Source organism: Nicotiana tabacum, chromosome 17, assembly GCF_000715075.1.
Source record: "Nicotiana tabacum cultivar K326 chromosome 17, ASM71507v2, whole genome shotgun sequence".
Classification (NCBI taxonomy): domain Eukaryota; kingdom Viridiplantae; phylum Streptophyta; class Magnoliopsida; order Solanales; family Solanaceae; genus Nicotiana; species Nicotiana tabacum.
The window spans coordinates 106,372,931-106,389,119 of NC_134096.1; the positions used below are offsets into that span (position 1 = coordinate 106,372,931).

General features: G+C 41.3%; 1 protein-coding gene across 1 annotated transcript; it reads left to right on the top strand.

Moving 5' to 3' along the window:
* The first annotated feature begins 9,531 nt into the window (after window positions 1-9,531).
* On the top strand, window positions 9,532-11,859 carry LOC107804639 (uncharacterized). The gene is made up of 4 exons (XM_075235779.1): window positions 9,532-10,048; window positions 10,136-11,238; window positions 11,437-11,465; window positions 11,658-11,859. The coding sequence occupies exons 1-4, from the start codon at window positions 9,532-9,534 to the stop codon at window positions 11,857-11,859; spliced, it is 1,851 nt and encodes a 616-aa protein (XP_075091880.1).
* The last annotated feature ends 4,330 nt before the right edge of the window (window positions 11,860-16,189 follow it).

The following is a 16,189-nucleotide window of genomic DNA, read 5'->3' on the forward strand; positions in this document are numbered from 1 at the left end:
GGAATCCGGGCACATGGGTCCGGGGTAAAATTTAGGAATTTTACCATTTTGGATAGGGTAATTTATTTAATAGATAAATTTCGAATTATTGAGCATATATTAATTATTTTATACAACTTTTGGATAATTTCAGATTTTTCGGCATCGAATCGAGAATTTTACGCGACGCGATAATCGGAAAGTGAACTTTGAGACAAGGTAAGTCTCTTGCCTAATCTTGTGAGGGGAAAATTACCTCATAGGTGATTAAATTAAATAATTATTGCTAATTGTGGGGGCTACGTACGCACGAAGTGACGAGAGTCCATGCGTAGCTACTATAAATATTAAAGTCCGGGTAGTTTAGGACTCAAAGCATGAATTACTTGTGTAAATGGTATTCTTTATTTAATTAATATTAATTGATATATGTGAATATATTGTGAATTGTTAGATAAGGATATTAAAAGATGAAATTATCATATGCTAAATTTTTGTTTAGATTAATTAATTATTAAAATAAATTGTTATCCTCTCGAATAAATATTACAATAAATACTCTCATTCCGGAGGTACATAAGAAAATGTTCCTCCGTTCTTGTGGATCGGGCCGAACGCCTCAACAGGATAGATGCATCTATGGATCGTGCCGCACGTCCCTCGACAATGTACACGATACTCTGGATCGGGCCGTACGTCCTCGGCAGAAATCGTGCTTAATAATAATAATAATAATAATAATAATAACTACACGATACTTGAATAATTTATTGCAGCTTGTAAAACTATTTGATAAATTGAAAATTTATTTAAATTGAATTGCAGCTTGTAAAGCTATTTGATAAATTGAAATTTTTATGGAAATTGAAGGATTTAATTAATACATTGAGAATTGTTGCATTTGAAGGAATTTAATTATTTCTACTGGTTAACTAAATTATTGTAAATTCTGTGAATCATGCTGATTTAAATATTCTAGTTTTATTTTAATTATTATTATTGACCCATAGTGAGTGTCAAAGTCGGCCATCTCGTCTCTACCACTTCGAGATTAGGCTTGATACTTACTGGGTACAAGTTGTTTACATATTCATACTACACTTGCTGCACTTTTTGTGCAGGACCTGAGGCAAGTACTAGTGGGGGATCCATCGTCTTACACCCACGTTATCCAGGGGCATAATGGTAAGCTGCCTTTCTGAGCCGTTCTGCAGCTACTAGTGTCTCTCCTTGTATTTTTTTTCATTCTGTCTATTTTTATTTCAGACAATATTTGAAGATTTTTTTGTATAATCTACTAGATGCTCATACACTTGTGACACCAGGTCTTGGCACACACACATTGGTAAAATTTGGTGTCTTATTATTTTTCTTGGTTTTAAATTTTATCGACATATGCTTAATTTATTGGTTGGCTTGCCTAGCTGTAGTGTTGGGCGTCATCACAACCTATAGGTAAAATTGGGTCGTGACAACATGGTATTAGAGCACTAGGTTCACGTAGGTCTCACAAGTTATAAGCAGGCCTAATAGAGTCTTGCGGATCGGTACGAAGACGTATGTACTTATCTTCGAGAGGCTATAGGGTGTTAGGAAACTACCTTTCTTCATATTCCATCGTACAATTAATGTAGTACTAAATATCCTTCTCTTATTCTCTCACAGATGGTGAGAACGCGCTCGAATGAGGTTCCAGACCAAGGAAGAGCTACTCCCCCAGTTGCTAGAGGCCGAGGCAGAGGCCGAAGGAGGGCTCCAGCCCGTGGTAGAGGGTGAGGACGTCCCAGGACTGTTCCAGTTATTCCGCCAGTGGGTCCAGCAGAGAATCCTATTATTGAGGAGCAGGGTGAAGTGCCTGTGGCAGAGCCAGCTCCGGTAGATTTCACATTTGAACCGGGATTTCAGGATGTCATGGGTCGTATGCTGCGGTTCATGGACAATATGATTCAGGCTGGTTTATTTCCGGCAGACCCAGCACATCTTAGGCGGGCGGGGGAGCACAGACCCCTACCGCGCAGGCTCATGGACAGGCAGCTGCTGTATATCAGACCCATGGTGCACTACCCGTGGGTGGAGCCCAGCCAGTGGCAGCAGCTACACCTGAGCCCAGGCCAGCTGTAGCTGCTGATCCTCAGAAACTGTTGGACAGATGGACTAGACTATATCCTCCTATCTTTGGGGGTGAGCGACACGAGGATCCCCAGGATTTTATTGATCGGTGCAAGGATAGACTGTACAACATGAGGATACTGGAGTCTCATGAGGTAGACTTTGCTACTTTTTAGCTAGAGGGCAGAGCCCGCAGATGGCGGCAGTCTTATGTTCTTGGTAGAAAAACAAATTTTCCTCCCATGACTTGGGACAGGTCCACCCGTATCTTCCTGGACAGGTATATTCTACCCTCCCAGAGGGAAGAGTTGCGGTTTCAGTTTGAGCAGCTCCAGCAGGGTCAGATGTCAGTGACCGATTATGAGGCGAGGTTCTCTGAATTATCTCGCCATGCACTTATGATACTTCCTACTGAGGCGGAGAGAGTGTGGAGGTTTGTAGCTGGTTTACATACTGGCATTCAGGCCACTATGGCTCGAGAGGTTGAGATGTGTACTTCTTATGAGCTAGTTGTGGAGATAGCCCGGAGGATTGCGGGTGTACGTCAAAGGAGCTAGGAGCAGGTTATGAGAGATAAGTGGTTCAGGTATTGTGGAGAGTTCAGAGGAGCTCCGTCTAGGGGCAGAGGTTAGTTTGTGAGAGGGCAGTCCAGCAGGCCCCCATATCCAGCACCACTACCTCCTCGGGGTGCTCCACTGCGACCTTATCTCAGTGCTATTCCAGAGATTTCTTATCGCCCACCAGCTATTCAGGGTCCTCCCAATGGGTATTCAGTTCCCCAAGGCCAGACTCTTAGTCAGCATCCCACCGCACCGAAGAGTTGTTATGAGTGCGAGGATCCCAGTCACATGCGGAGATTTTGCCCCAGGCTTCGGGGTAGACTAGTACAGCAGGGTCAGCAGCATATGCTTACCGGACCAGTTGCTCCACCAGTAGTCCGACCACCAAGAGGTGGAGGACAGGTGGGCAGGGACCATCCTAAAGGTGGAGGTCAGCCAGGCAGAGGCCAGTCAGTTGGCGCTCCAGCTCGGTTCTATGCTTTTCCGGCTAGACCAGATGCAGAGACCTCAGATGCTGTGATTACAGGTATTATTTCTATTTGCGGCAAAGATGCCTCAGTATTATTTGATCCAGGATCTACGTATTCATATGTGTCATTTCTATTTGCTCATTTCCTGGGTGTTTCTCGTGAGTCCTTGAGTACTCCTGTTTATGTGTCCACTCCTGTAGGCGATTCTGTTATTGTGAACCAGATCTACCGGTCTTGTATTATTACATTCAGTGGTTATGAAACTAGTGCAGATCTCTTATTGCTCGAGATGACAGATTTTGAAATTATTCTGGGTATGGACTGGTTATCTCCATATCATGCTATTCTAGATTGTCATGCCAAAACTGTTACCTTGGCTATTCCATCTTTGCCTAAGCTGGAGTGGAAGGGTTCGTCTGTTAGTTCATTTAATCGAGTTATTTATTTTATAAAGGCTCAACACATGGTTGAGAAGGGTTGTTTGGCTTATCTAGCCTATGTTTGGGATACTACTGCAGAGACTCCGGCTATTGATTCAGTGCCTATAGTTCGGGAGTACTCCGATGTATTTCCTTCATATCTTCCAGGTATGCCACCTGATCGTGATATTGATTTTTGTATTGACTTGGCTCCAGATACTCAGCCTATATCTATCCCACCATATCGCATGGCTCCGAAAGAATTGAAAGAATTAATAGAACAGCTTGAAGAGTTACTAGACAAAGGGTTCATCAGACCGAGTATATTGCCTTGGGGTGCACCGGTATTATTTGTGAAGAAGAAGGATGGCACAATGCGAATGTGTATTGATTATCGCCAATTGAATAAAGTTACTATTAAGAACAAGTACTTGTTGTCATGCATTGATGACCTATTTGATCAGTTGCAGGGTGCTAGGGTGTTCTCTAAGATCGACTTGAGGTCCAGGTATCATCAGTTGAAGATTCGAGATTCGAATGTTCCGAAAACTGCTTTTCGTACTAGATATGATCATTATGAGTTTCTGGTAATGTCTTTCGGTTTAACTAATGCCCCGACAGTGTTTATGGATTTGATGAACAGGGTATTCAGGCCATATATTGATTCATTTATCATTGTCTTCATTGATGACATTTTGATCTACTCGCGCAGTAAGGAGGAACATGAGCAGCATATGAGAGTAGTGCTTCAGACATTGCGGGAACAAAAGCTATATGCTAAGTTCTCTAAATATGAGTTCTAGCTAGAGTCTGTAGCATTTTTGGGGCATATTATATCGGGTGAGGGTATTAAGGTTGATCCCAAAAAGATTGAGGCAGTTCAAAATTGTCATCGTCCCACTTCGGCGACTGAGATCAGGAGTTTTCTGGGTTTAGCAGGTTATTATCGTCGATTCGTGAAAGGTTTTTCATCTATTGTAGCGCCTTTGACCAAATTAACCCAGAAGGGTGCTCCGTTCTGATGGTCCGATGATTGTGAGGTGAGCTTTCAGAAGCTCAAGACAATATTTACTACAACACCAGTGTTAGTGTTGCCTTCCGGTTCGGGGATGTATACAGTGTATTGGGACGCTTCACGTGTTGGTTTGGGTTGTATATTAATGCAGGAAAAGCGAGTTATTGCATATGCTTCACGTCAGCTGAAGCCCTACGAGAAGAATTACCCAGTACATGATTTGGAGTTAGCTGCGATTGTTCACGCTCTTAAGATTTGGAGGCATTATCTTTATGGGGTGTCCTGTGAAGTTTATACTAATCATCGCAATTTGCAACATTTGTTCAAGCAAATGGACCTAAAACTGAGACAACGCAGATGGCTTGACTTACTAAAAGATTATGATATTACTATCCTATATCATCCAGGCAAAGCAAATATGGTTGCAGACATCTTGAGTAGAAAGGCGGAGAGTATGGGTAGTTTGGCTTTCATTTCAGTAGAGGAGAGGCCATTGGCTTCAGATATTCAGTCCTTGGCCAATAAACTTGTGCGGCTGGATATTTCAGAGCCCATCTGAGTTCTTGCATGTGTTATAACTCAGTCTTCACTATTTGAACAGATCAAGGCTTGCCAGTATGATGATCCACACTTAATGGTTCTTCAAGAAACGGTACTACGGAGTGGTGCCAAGGAAGTTACTATTGGAGCGGATGGTGTTCTGCGACTCCAGGATCGTCTATGTGTTCCTAATATGGATGAACTGAGGAAAAAGATCTTAGAGGAAGCACACAGTTCTCGGCATTCTATTCATCCAGGTGCTACGAAGATGTATCGTGATTTGATGCAGCATTATTGGTGGAGACGAATGAAAAAGGACATAGTTGAGGATGTAGCTAGGTGTCTAAATTGCCAGCAAGTTAAATATGAGCACCAGAGGCCAGGTGGCCTACTTCGGCAGATGACTATACTAGAGTGGAAATGGGAACAAATTACTATGGACTTTGTAGTGAGGTTGCTGCGGACCTTGAGGAAGTTTGATACAGTTTGGGTGATTGTTGACAGGTTGACCAAGTCGGCACACTTTATTCCGGTTATGACTACGTATACTTCAGAGAGGTTGGCCCATATTTATATTCAGAAGATAGTTTGGTTGCACGGTGTGCCAATTTCCATCAGATCAGATAGAGGCCCTCAGTTTACTTCACATTTCTGGAGAGCAGTACAGAGTGAATTGGGGACCCGAGTAGAGCTCAGCACAACTTTTCATCCGCAGACCGACGGGCAGTCAGAGCGGACAATTCAGATTTTGGAGGATATTCTCAGGGCATGTGTCATTGACTTTGGAGGTCAATAGGATCGTTTCTTGTCTTTGGCCGAGTTTGGTTATAATAATAGTTACCAATCCAGCATTGAGATGACTCAATTTGAGGCTTTATATGGTCGGCGATGTCGTTCGCCTATTGGGTGGTTTAAGCCCGGTAAGGCTAAGTTATATGGTATTGATTTGGTGAAGGATGCCTTGGAAAAGGTAAAGTTGATTCAAGAGCAACTTCGTACAGCACAGTCCAGACAGAAGAGCTACGCAGATCAGAAGGCGCGTGATTTATCATTTATGGTAGGTGAAAAAGTTCTCTTGAAGGTTTCGCCGATGAAGGGAATTATGAGATTCGAGAAAAGGGCAAGTTGAGCCCAAGGTTTATAGGCCCATTTGAGGTGTTGAGACGAGTTGGGGAGGTTGCTTATGAGCTTGCATTGCCTCCCAGTCTATCGGGAGTTCATCTGGTTTTCCATGTATCTATGCTGCGGAAGTATCATGCTGACCTGTCACATGTGTTGGACTTCAGCATAGTTCAACTAGATAAGAGTTTGGGTTATGAAGAAGAGCCATTTGCCATTGTTGATAAATAGGTTCGTCAGTTGAGGTCCAAGAGGATTTTTGCAGTAAAGGTCCAGTGGAGGGGCCAACTAGTCGAGGAAACGACTTGGGAGGCCAAGGAGGACATGCGTAGCAAATATCCACACTTAATTAGCACTCCAGGTATTATTCTAAATCCATTCGAGGACGAACGTTTGTTTAAGAGATGGAGAATGTAATGACCCAACCGGTCATTTTAACTTTTAAAAACCCGTTCCTTAAAATAAAACTCCCCGAATATGCTTTTATTAATTTATGACTCAAGGGGGTGGTTGGTTCGGGATTTGGAAGTGTTTGGGTTAAAATCGGAACACTTGGTTCCTTAAGTTGGCTTTAAATGGCCAAGTTTGACTTCGGTCAATATTTTAAGAAAACGACCCCTGAATCGGGATTTGACGGTTCCAATAGGTTCGTATGATAATTTTGGACTTGGGCGTATGTCCGAATCGGGTTTTGGATAACCCGGGAACGTTTTGGCTCTTAATAGTAAAAATTAACTATTTGAAGGTTTAAAATTCTTTAATTTTGGTTTGGAGTAGGTTTTTAAGTAATTGAAGTCCGTTTGGAATTCCGAGTTTGGGAATAGTTTTGTATAGTGATTTAAGACTTGCACACAAAATTTCAGGTCATTCTGAATAGTTTAAGTATATTTCGGCGCATTGGAAGTAAATCGAAGAACTTGAAATTTTTAAGTTTGAATCAATTTGGTTTAGATATGATTCATAGATTTAATGTTGTTTTACGCATTACGAGAGTTCGAGCTAGTCCGTTTTATGATTTTAAACTGGTTGGTATGTTCGGGCGGGGTCCCGGGAGCCCCGAGTGTCAATCGGACGAGGCTCGGACCAAGTTGGAAGTTGGGAGCCAAAACTGAAGCTCCCAGCTACTGTCAGAATTGCACCTGCGCTTGGCCAGTTGCAAGTGCGACATTCACAGGTGCGACAGAAGCTCGCAGGAGCGACACTCGCAGATGTGAGATTTCTTCGCAGAAGCAGAAAAGGAATGGGAGGCCTGCCATCGCAGGTGCGAAATATTGGGCGCACCTGCGAACGTGCAGGTGCGAGGCTAGTCGCGCAGATGCGAGGATTGGTCAGGCGAGTGGAACTCGCACCTGCGAGGATTTTTCCGCAGGTGCGGAGCCGCAGTTGCATTCCATCCTCCGCAGGTGCAAAAGGCATGTTTGGCAGAAAGTTTAAAAGAACGGGAATCCACCATTTTTTGCCCGTTTTCTCTCCACATTTGGGCGAGTTCAAAGCACTTTTAAGAGGAGATTTCAACTAGCAACTTGAAGGTAAGTTAATTCTATAGACCTTGAGTTAAATACATAGATTATGGGTAGATTATAACTACTAAATCTTAGAAATCAAAGGTTTAGATGAAAAACCTAGATTTTTATAAAAATGAGATTTTAACTATGAAAATGGTTATGGAATTGGATAGAAATTATATATTTGAGTTCTTGAGATTATGGGTAACGTTTTCATCCAAAATTTTCCAGAATTCGGGCACGTGGGCCCGGAATGAATTTTAGGAATTTTATCATTTTGGATAGGATAATTTATTTAATAGATGAATTTCGAATTATTGAGCATATATTAATTATTTTATATAACTTTTGGATAGTTTCGAATTTTTCGGCATCGAATCGAGAATTTTACGCGACGCGATAATCGGAAAGTGGACTTTGAGACAAGGTAAGTCTCTTGTCTAATCTTGTGAGGGGAAAATTACCTCATAGGTGATTAAATTAAATAATTATTGCTAATTGTGGGGGCTACGTACGCACGAGGTGACGAGAGTTCGTGCGTAACTACTATAAATGTTAAAGTCCGGGTAGTTTAGGACTCAAAGCATGAATTACTTGTGTAAATGGTACTCTTTGTTTAAATATTAATTGATATATGTGAATATATTGTGAATTATTAGATAAGGATATTAAAAGATGAAATTCTCATATGCTAAATTTTTGTTTAGATTAATTAATTGTTGAAATAAATTGTTATCCTCTCGAATAAATATTACAATAAATACTCTCATTCTGGAGGTGCATAAGAAAATGTCCTCCTTTCTTGTGAATCGGGCCGAATGCCTTAGCAGGATAGATGCATCTATGGATCATGCCGCACGTCCCTCGGCAGTGTACACGACACTCTGGATCGAGCCGTACGTCCTCAGCAGAAATCTTGCTTAATAATAATAATTACACGATACTTTAATAGTTATTTCAATAACTACACGATACTTGAACAGTTTATTGCAGCTTGTAAAGCTATTTGATAAATTAAAAATTTATTTAAATTGAATTGCAGCTTGTAAATCTATTTGATAAATTGAAAATTTTATGGAAATTGAAGGATTTAATTAATACATTGAGTATTGTAGCATCTGCTGGAATCTAATTATTTTTACTGGTTAACTAAATTATTGTAAATTCTGTGAATCATGCTGATTTAAATATTCTAGTTTTATTTTAATTATTATTATTGACCTATAGTGAGTGTCAAAGTCGGCCATCTCGTCTCTACAACTTCAAGATTAGGCTTGATACTTACTAGGTACACGTTGTTTACGTACTCATACTACACTTGCTGCACTTTTTGTGCAGGACCTGAGGCAAGTACTAGTGGGGGATCCATCGTCTTACACCCACGTTATCCAGGGACATAGTGGTGAGCTGCTTTTCTGAGCCGTTCTACAGCTACTAGTGTCTCTCCTTGTATTTTTTTTATTCTGTCTATTTTTATTTCAAACAGTATTTGAAGGTTTTTTTTTGTATAATCTACTAGGTGCTCATACACTTGTGACACCAGGTCTTGGCACACATACATTGGTAAAATTTGGTGTCTTATTATTTTTCTTGGTTTTAAATTTTGTCAATATATGCTTAATTTATTAAGGTGGCTTGCCTAGCTGTAGTGTTGGGTGCCATCACGACCTATAGGTGAAATTGGGTCGTGACAACATGGTATCAGAGCATTAGGTTCACGTAGGTCTCACAAGTTATGAGCAGGCCTAATAGAGTCTTGTGGATTTCAATGGCCAATACTATGGATGATGGAAGACAAGGATGCATGATTTTATCATGGCTGAAGATTCAGAGCTCTGGGATGTTATCTGCGATGATCCCTTCATTCCTATGAAAACTATTGGAGAACCAGCAGTGACAGTTCCCAAGTCTAGGAAGGAATACAGCGATGCTGACCGCAAGTCTATAGAGAAGAACTTTCGAGCAAAGAAAATCCTCATTTGTGGCATTGGGAAAGATGAATACAATAGGATTTTGGCGTGTCAATCTGCCAAGGAGATTTGGGAAGCTCTCCAAACAGCACACGAAGGGACAACTCAAGTCAAGCAGTCCAAGATTGATATGCTAACCACTGAGTATGAACTCTTCAAGATGAAGGACGATGAGTCCATTCAGGACATACATACTCGCTTCACCTCTATCATCAATGAGCTCCATTCCCTAGGAGAAATCATTCCAAGAAACAAACTTGACAGGAAAACACTCAGTGTATTACCTAGTTCCTGGGAAAGAAAAGTAAATGCTATCATGGGGGAAAATGATCTACAAAAGCTAACCATTGATGAACTCATTGGTAATTTGAAAACTTATGAAATGAAGAAGAAAAAGGATCATGAGAGAAGAGAGCCCAAAAGGGAGAAGAACCTAGTCCTCAAGATAGACAACAATGAATCAAGTGATGAGGGTGCTGATATGGCTTACTTGACAAAGAGATTTCAGAATATGGTCCGCAGAATTGGAGGTATTCCAAAGAAGGGAAGCTCTAGCAAGCCAAGGGGATATTACTTATGTCATAAGTGTGGGAAGCCAGTACATTTCATCAAGGATTGCCCTCTCCTCAAGCAAGACCAGTACAAGCACAACATAGATAAAGCAACCAAGAGGAACCCGGTTCCTGACAAACGATTTAAAAGAAAAGAAGCCGTTGATAATGTCGTGAAACAAGCTCCTGCTGCATGGGGAGACTCTTCTAGAGAATCTGGAGAAGATGATGCACAAGGTGACACCTCTATGATGGCAGTAAAAAGTGAAGGAGCTGATTATGATTCCATTTTTGCTTTGATGGCAAAATCTGACGATGATGACGATAATGATGATGATGAGGTAAACTTTCTAGACGTTCAGAGAAATCTAAAGTCTTACTCTCAGAAAGAGCTCATATCCTTGGGAAATATTTTAATTGACGCTTATCACAATCTTATAAATGATAAAAATGCCTTAACTATAGAGTTAGGAGAGGTAGAAAATGAGAGAGATGGTTTGGTAGTTATAGTGGCCGACCTAAAAGAAACCATTGAGAATCTAGTGAAAGAAAAAAGTGTTCTGATGAAAAAGGTTGAAAACATAGAGAATGAGAGAGATGACTTGTTAGTAATCATCATGGACCTAAATGAAACAACAGAGAAATTAAAAAGGGGAAACAGTTCTGAGACTGTCCGAAAGGGGAAGGAAGTTGCAAGTGAGATACACATTAAGCTTGAAAATGAACTACAATCTATGAAATCTAGTTTGTGTGCTGAACTTGAAAGAAACAGACAGCTTCAAGAAGATCTAGGCAGAGCTAAAAATGACCTCGAAAAATCTCTAAAGTGGACCTGGTTCTCTGATACAATTGCTGCCATGTATACAAGCAATGGTGGAAACATGCAGGGAGTCAGGTTCCAAAGGAAAAAGACTCCCTACAATCCACATAGCAAGTATGTTACTGTCCCTGATACTGTCTTTGCACTCACTGTAGAAACACTAGTCACTTTAAAGAAAACTGTAAGGCTAGAATTCAGTCCCAACAGAAAAACAAAGTGTTTGTTGAAAAAGTAACTACTGCTTAGGAACCTGGTCCCTCTGTTAAAAAATGTATATTTCCTGCCTCGACAAAAAGAAGTTTAATTCGACCCTTTCCTCACTACAAGGGACCCAAACTTGTTTGGGTTCCTAAGTCTAATCCTTGGTTCTCTTGTGCAGGGAGCAATGAAAGGAAGCAGCCAAAAATGGTACATGGATAGTGGCTGTTCTAAGCACATGACTGGAAACATCGATGATTTCCTTTCACTCAAAGCCCTGCAAGGAGGGAGTGTGTCCTTTGGCAATGGAAAAAAGGGATACATTCTGGGAGTAGGAAGAATTGGAAAGTCACTCACTCACTCAATTGAAAATGTGTACTATGTGAACGGCTTGAAATATAGCCTACTGAGTGTTTCCAAAATTTGCGACAAAGGAAATAAAGTGGAATTTGTGTCAAAAGTCTGCACAGTTACAAACCTTGTGACTGGTGAAGTGGTCCTGATGGAAAAAAGATACAAGAACATTTATGTTGCTGATTTTGAGTCCCTGCAAAGTGGGGATCTCAGTTGCCTGAGTGATGTTGATAATGATGCTGAACTATGACACAAAAGATTGGGTCATGCAAGCTTTACGTTGCTGAACAAACTGGTCAGGAAGGACTTGGTTCGTGGCCTGCCGATGTCAATCTCAAAAACCATAAGGTCTGTGATGCATGTGTAAAAGAAAAGCAAGTCAAGTCTTCTTTCAAGCCCAAAAAGGATGTTAGTACCTGAAGGCCACTCGATCTCCTATATATGGATCTGTGTGGACCTATGAGGGTGCCAAGTAGAGGAGGAAACACTACAAAAAAACTAGAATTAGCTACGAACATCGTCGCTAATCTGTCGCTAAAACGCGCGTAGCTAGACGAATTTCTTGATAATCTGTTACTAATCTGTCGCTAAATAAGATTAGCGACGGATTTTTCTGTTTAGCTACAAAATTTGTCTGTCGCTAAAACCTGATATTTTAGTAGTGAAAGAAGTACATTTTTGTTATAGTGGATGACTACTCTAGATTCACTTGGACCTTGTTCCTCAAAACCAAGGATGAAACTTTTCCAGTGTTTGTTGCCTTCGTGAAGAAGATCCAAGTGAAGGTGAGCCACAATATTGCGTGTATAAGATATGATCATGACACAGAATTCGATAATGCAAAATTCGATGAATTCTGTGTTAAAAATGGCATAAGTCATAATTTCTCAGCTCCAAGAACACCTCAACAAAATGGTGTTGTGGAGAGAAAAAATAGGACTCTTGAAGACATGGCGAGGACAATGCTGAATGACAGTGGCATTGCTAAAAACTTCTAGGCAGAAGCAGTTAACACTGCATGCTATTTGGTGAACAGGTGCATGATCAGGTCCCTCTTGAGCAAGATTCCGTATGAACTGCTGAACAGAAGGAAACCCAAGCTAACACATTTGAGAACATTTGGCTGCAAATATTTTGTCCTCAACAATGGTAAGGAAGCTCTTAAAATATTTGATGCCAAAAGTGATGAAGGAATCTTTCTGGGCTATTCATCACAAAGCAAATCATACAAAGTCTACAACAAAAGAACTCAATGTGTCGAGGAAAGCATACATGTGATCTTTGATGAATCATACCACCTACGTGGGAAAGATTCACATGATAAGATTGATGAAGACAGAGAGCAGTCAACAGTCCCTGGTGAAGTCATTGATATGGCAAATGGAAAGGCTGACATGATGAGCTACGTCAAGGAATCAAATGATGATGATGTAGCAGTATCTCCAGCTGATGTAGAGGAACCTGGTTCCTCGATCACAACAACTGAAGCTGAAAACAAAGTTGCTGATACTGTGCAAGGAACCCCAGATACTGAGCTGAGAAGCTGGACTCATATCAACCATGGGTCACATTCAGAAGTACCTGGACTCTCTCACAATGGGTATCAAGTGCCTAACTGGAAGCACAAAAGCTCACACCCTCTTCAAAATGTGATCACTCCTCTCGACTCAGGGATTTAAACTAGATCGAAGTCGAGAAACTCACTTGCCTTCTCAGCCTTTCTCTCTCAGGTTGAGCCCAAAAATATCAAGAAAGCATTAAAAGATACTGAATGGATTACTGCTATGCAAGATATACTCCATCAATTTGAGAGGAACAATGTATGGAACCTGGTTCCTCGCCCTGCTGACAGAACTATTATAGGAACCAGGTGGGTATTCAGAAACAAACTTGATAAGTTTGGGAATATAAAAAGGAACAAAGTAAGGCTGGTAGTTCAAGGGTACAATCAAGAAGAAGGGATTGACTATGATGAAAATTTTGCCCCAGTTGCTCGAATGGAGGTCATCAGAATCCTTATTGCATTCGCATCTCATATGAAATTCAAATTGTTCCAAATGGATGTCAAAAGTGCATTTCTGAATGGCTTTCTAAAAGAAGAAGTCTTCGTCAAGCAACCTCCTGGCTTCGAATGTCATGAGCATCCTGAGCATGTTTTCAAAATAGGCAAGGCCTTATATGGGATGAAGCAGGCTCCTCGCGCATGGTATGAAAGGTTGTCCAAATTTCTCCTAGAAAATGGTTTTACAAGAGGAAAAATTGACAACACCTTATTTCTGAAGAAACCGGGGAGAAACCTGTTCATTGTGCAAGTTTATATTGACGACATCATCTTTGGTGCAACAAATGATTCTCTGTGTGAGGAGTTTGCATAGCTCATGGGAAGTGAGTTTGAAATGAGCATGATGGGGGAATTGAATTTCTTCTTAGGCCTGCAAGTCAAGCAAACTCCTAAAGGCACAATGATAGGTCAACAGAAGTACATCAAAGAGCTTCTGTAGAGATTTGAAATGGAAAGCTCAAAAGTCATTGACACTCCAATTGCCACTACCACTCGACTGGACATGGATGAACCTGGTTCCCCTGTGAACGAGACCATGTACAGAGGTATCATTGGGTCACTCTTGTATCTCACAGCAAGAAGAGAAAATATCGTATTCAGTGTTGGACTATATGCCAGGTTTCAATCAAATCTGAATCTTATCTAAAGGCTGTAAAGAGAATCCTGAGATATCTAAAGGGAACGCAGGACCTTGTTCTCTACTACCCCTCAGGAGACAACTTCGACTTGATCGAGTATGCTGACGCTGATTATGCTGGTTATCTGGTGGATAGGAAAAGCACGTCGGGCAAGGCACACTTTTTGGGATCGTGTCTCATTTCATGGGATACAAGAAAATAAAACTCAGTGGCTCTCTCAACTGCAGAAGCTGAATATGTGGAGGCTGCCTCTTGCTGTGCTCAACTGCTGTGGATCAAGCACCAACTAGAAGATTTTGGTGTATTTTCTGATTGTGTGCCGTTATGTGACAACACCAGTGCTCTTAACATGGTAAAGAACCCAGTTCAGCATAAGAGAACAAAGAACATCGATGTGCGATATCATTTTCTCAGAGACAATGTTGAAAAAGAGGTTATCTGCATGAAGTTCTGCACACAAAAGATCAAATTGTAGACATCTTCACCAAAGCACTGAGTAGAGAGCACTTTGAAAAGAATCATCTTGCACTAGGGTTGATAAAATCAAGTTAAGGACCTGGTCCCTCGATGATTGGCTATAAAAGAAATGTACAGGTAAAAATTACTAAAAAGTAATTTCTGACAAGGTTTAACTCATCTCTATACTGTTGCAGGTAGACACGCATGACGATTACAGAGCAAACGAGTAGCTAATGGTATCGCACTTTGGTCAAAGGATGAAGTTCACATTTACAAAATCTGTCAGGGAACCTGGTTCACTTAACACAGGTTAGTAGTTCCTCTGTACTCTCATTCATAACTTTTTAACGGTTAAAATGGTGCCACATCATTAAAATGTTAGTCTCTTTTTGTTTGAACCCAAGCATCCTACCCATTATAAAATGACCCATCTACCCAAAAATTGATACCCGTTCCTAACCGGCCCCTCATCTTTTCTAAATAAATTCACACACGGTCAATTTCATGACTGCTCACATCACAAGACAAAATTTCCCTTTTTCTTCAACAACCAAACACTTTCTTTTTCCATCAACTCTCACTACACTCCACCATGTATGAAAATATCGAAGCTAAAACAGTTCCAATCATCGTCCCCACTGCATCTTCATCTGTTGAAGCACCAGTGATAGAGCCTACGACCCTTACGCCACCCAGTCCAACCCCTAAGCTAGAGTCACAACCACCCACTGTCTCTTCTCTAAACCAATCTAGTACTGGTTCTTATCGGAGTCACAAAACCTCGACTCCAAAGAAATTTGTGGCTGCGACCTCTCCTTCTGCCTCGCCGAAAAAAATGGTCGAAGAAGATTCAGTTGAGGGAGAAGAAAATCAAGAAATTTCTAGTCTGCCAGTGGAAGAAAGTTCTAAGATACAACACGGCGTGGGTGGTAATAGTGATGCCTCAGCAATGACTACCCCAGGCCCTGATTTGAATGTCGCAGATTCTACAGGTAATGCTCCTCCTATGTCTTCTGAGTTTACTTTGGGGTTGCAAGAACAAGAGGCCATAGAAAATATGTTATCCATAGCCACTGAGGGGTGTTTGGATGAAGGTGTGTCTGATACTCATGGGTCTCTGAGGGGAGGTGATAGTCTACAGGAAGAGGGTAGGGAACTGGTGCCTATCGAAAATTTGGCACCTGAAAGTATTACTGGGGAACCACTCGAGTGACCTGATCCTTCCGCCCAAGAGGAGCCCTCTGCTCCTACTTGGGATGAAATCCCCTGTTCATGAAAAGAACCCCAGGTCAGTGCGGATCCCGCTCCCTCTCCTCATTTCTATGCTGAGCCATTGACCATTGTTGCTCCCGAGATGAGATCTCTGTCTGAGGAGGAGAATGACGGTAGTGAAGAAGACTATGATAATGTGGCTATTGCAA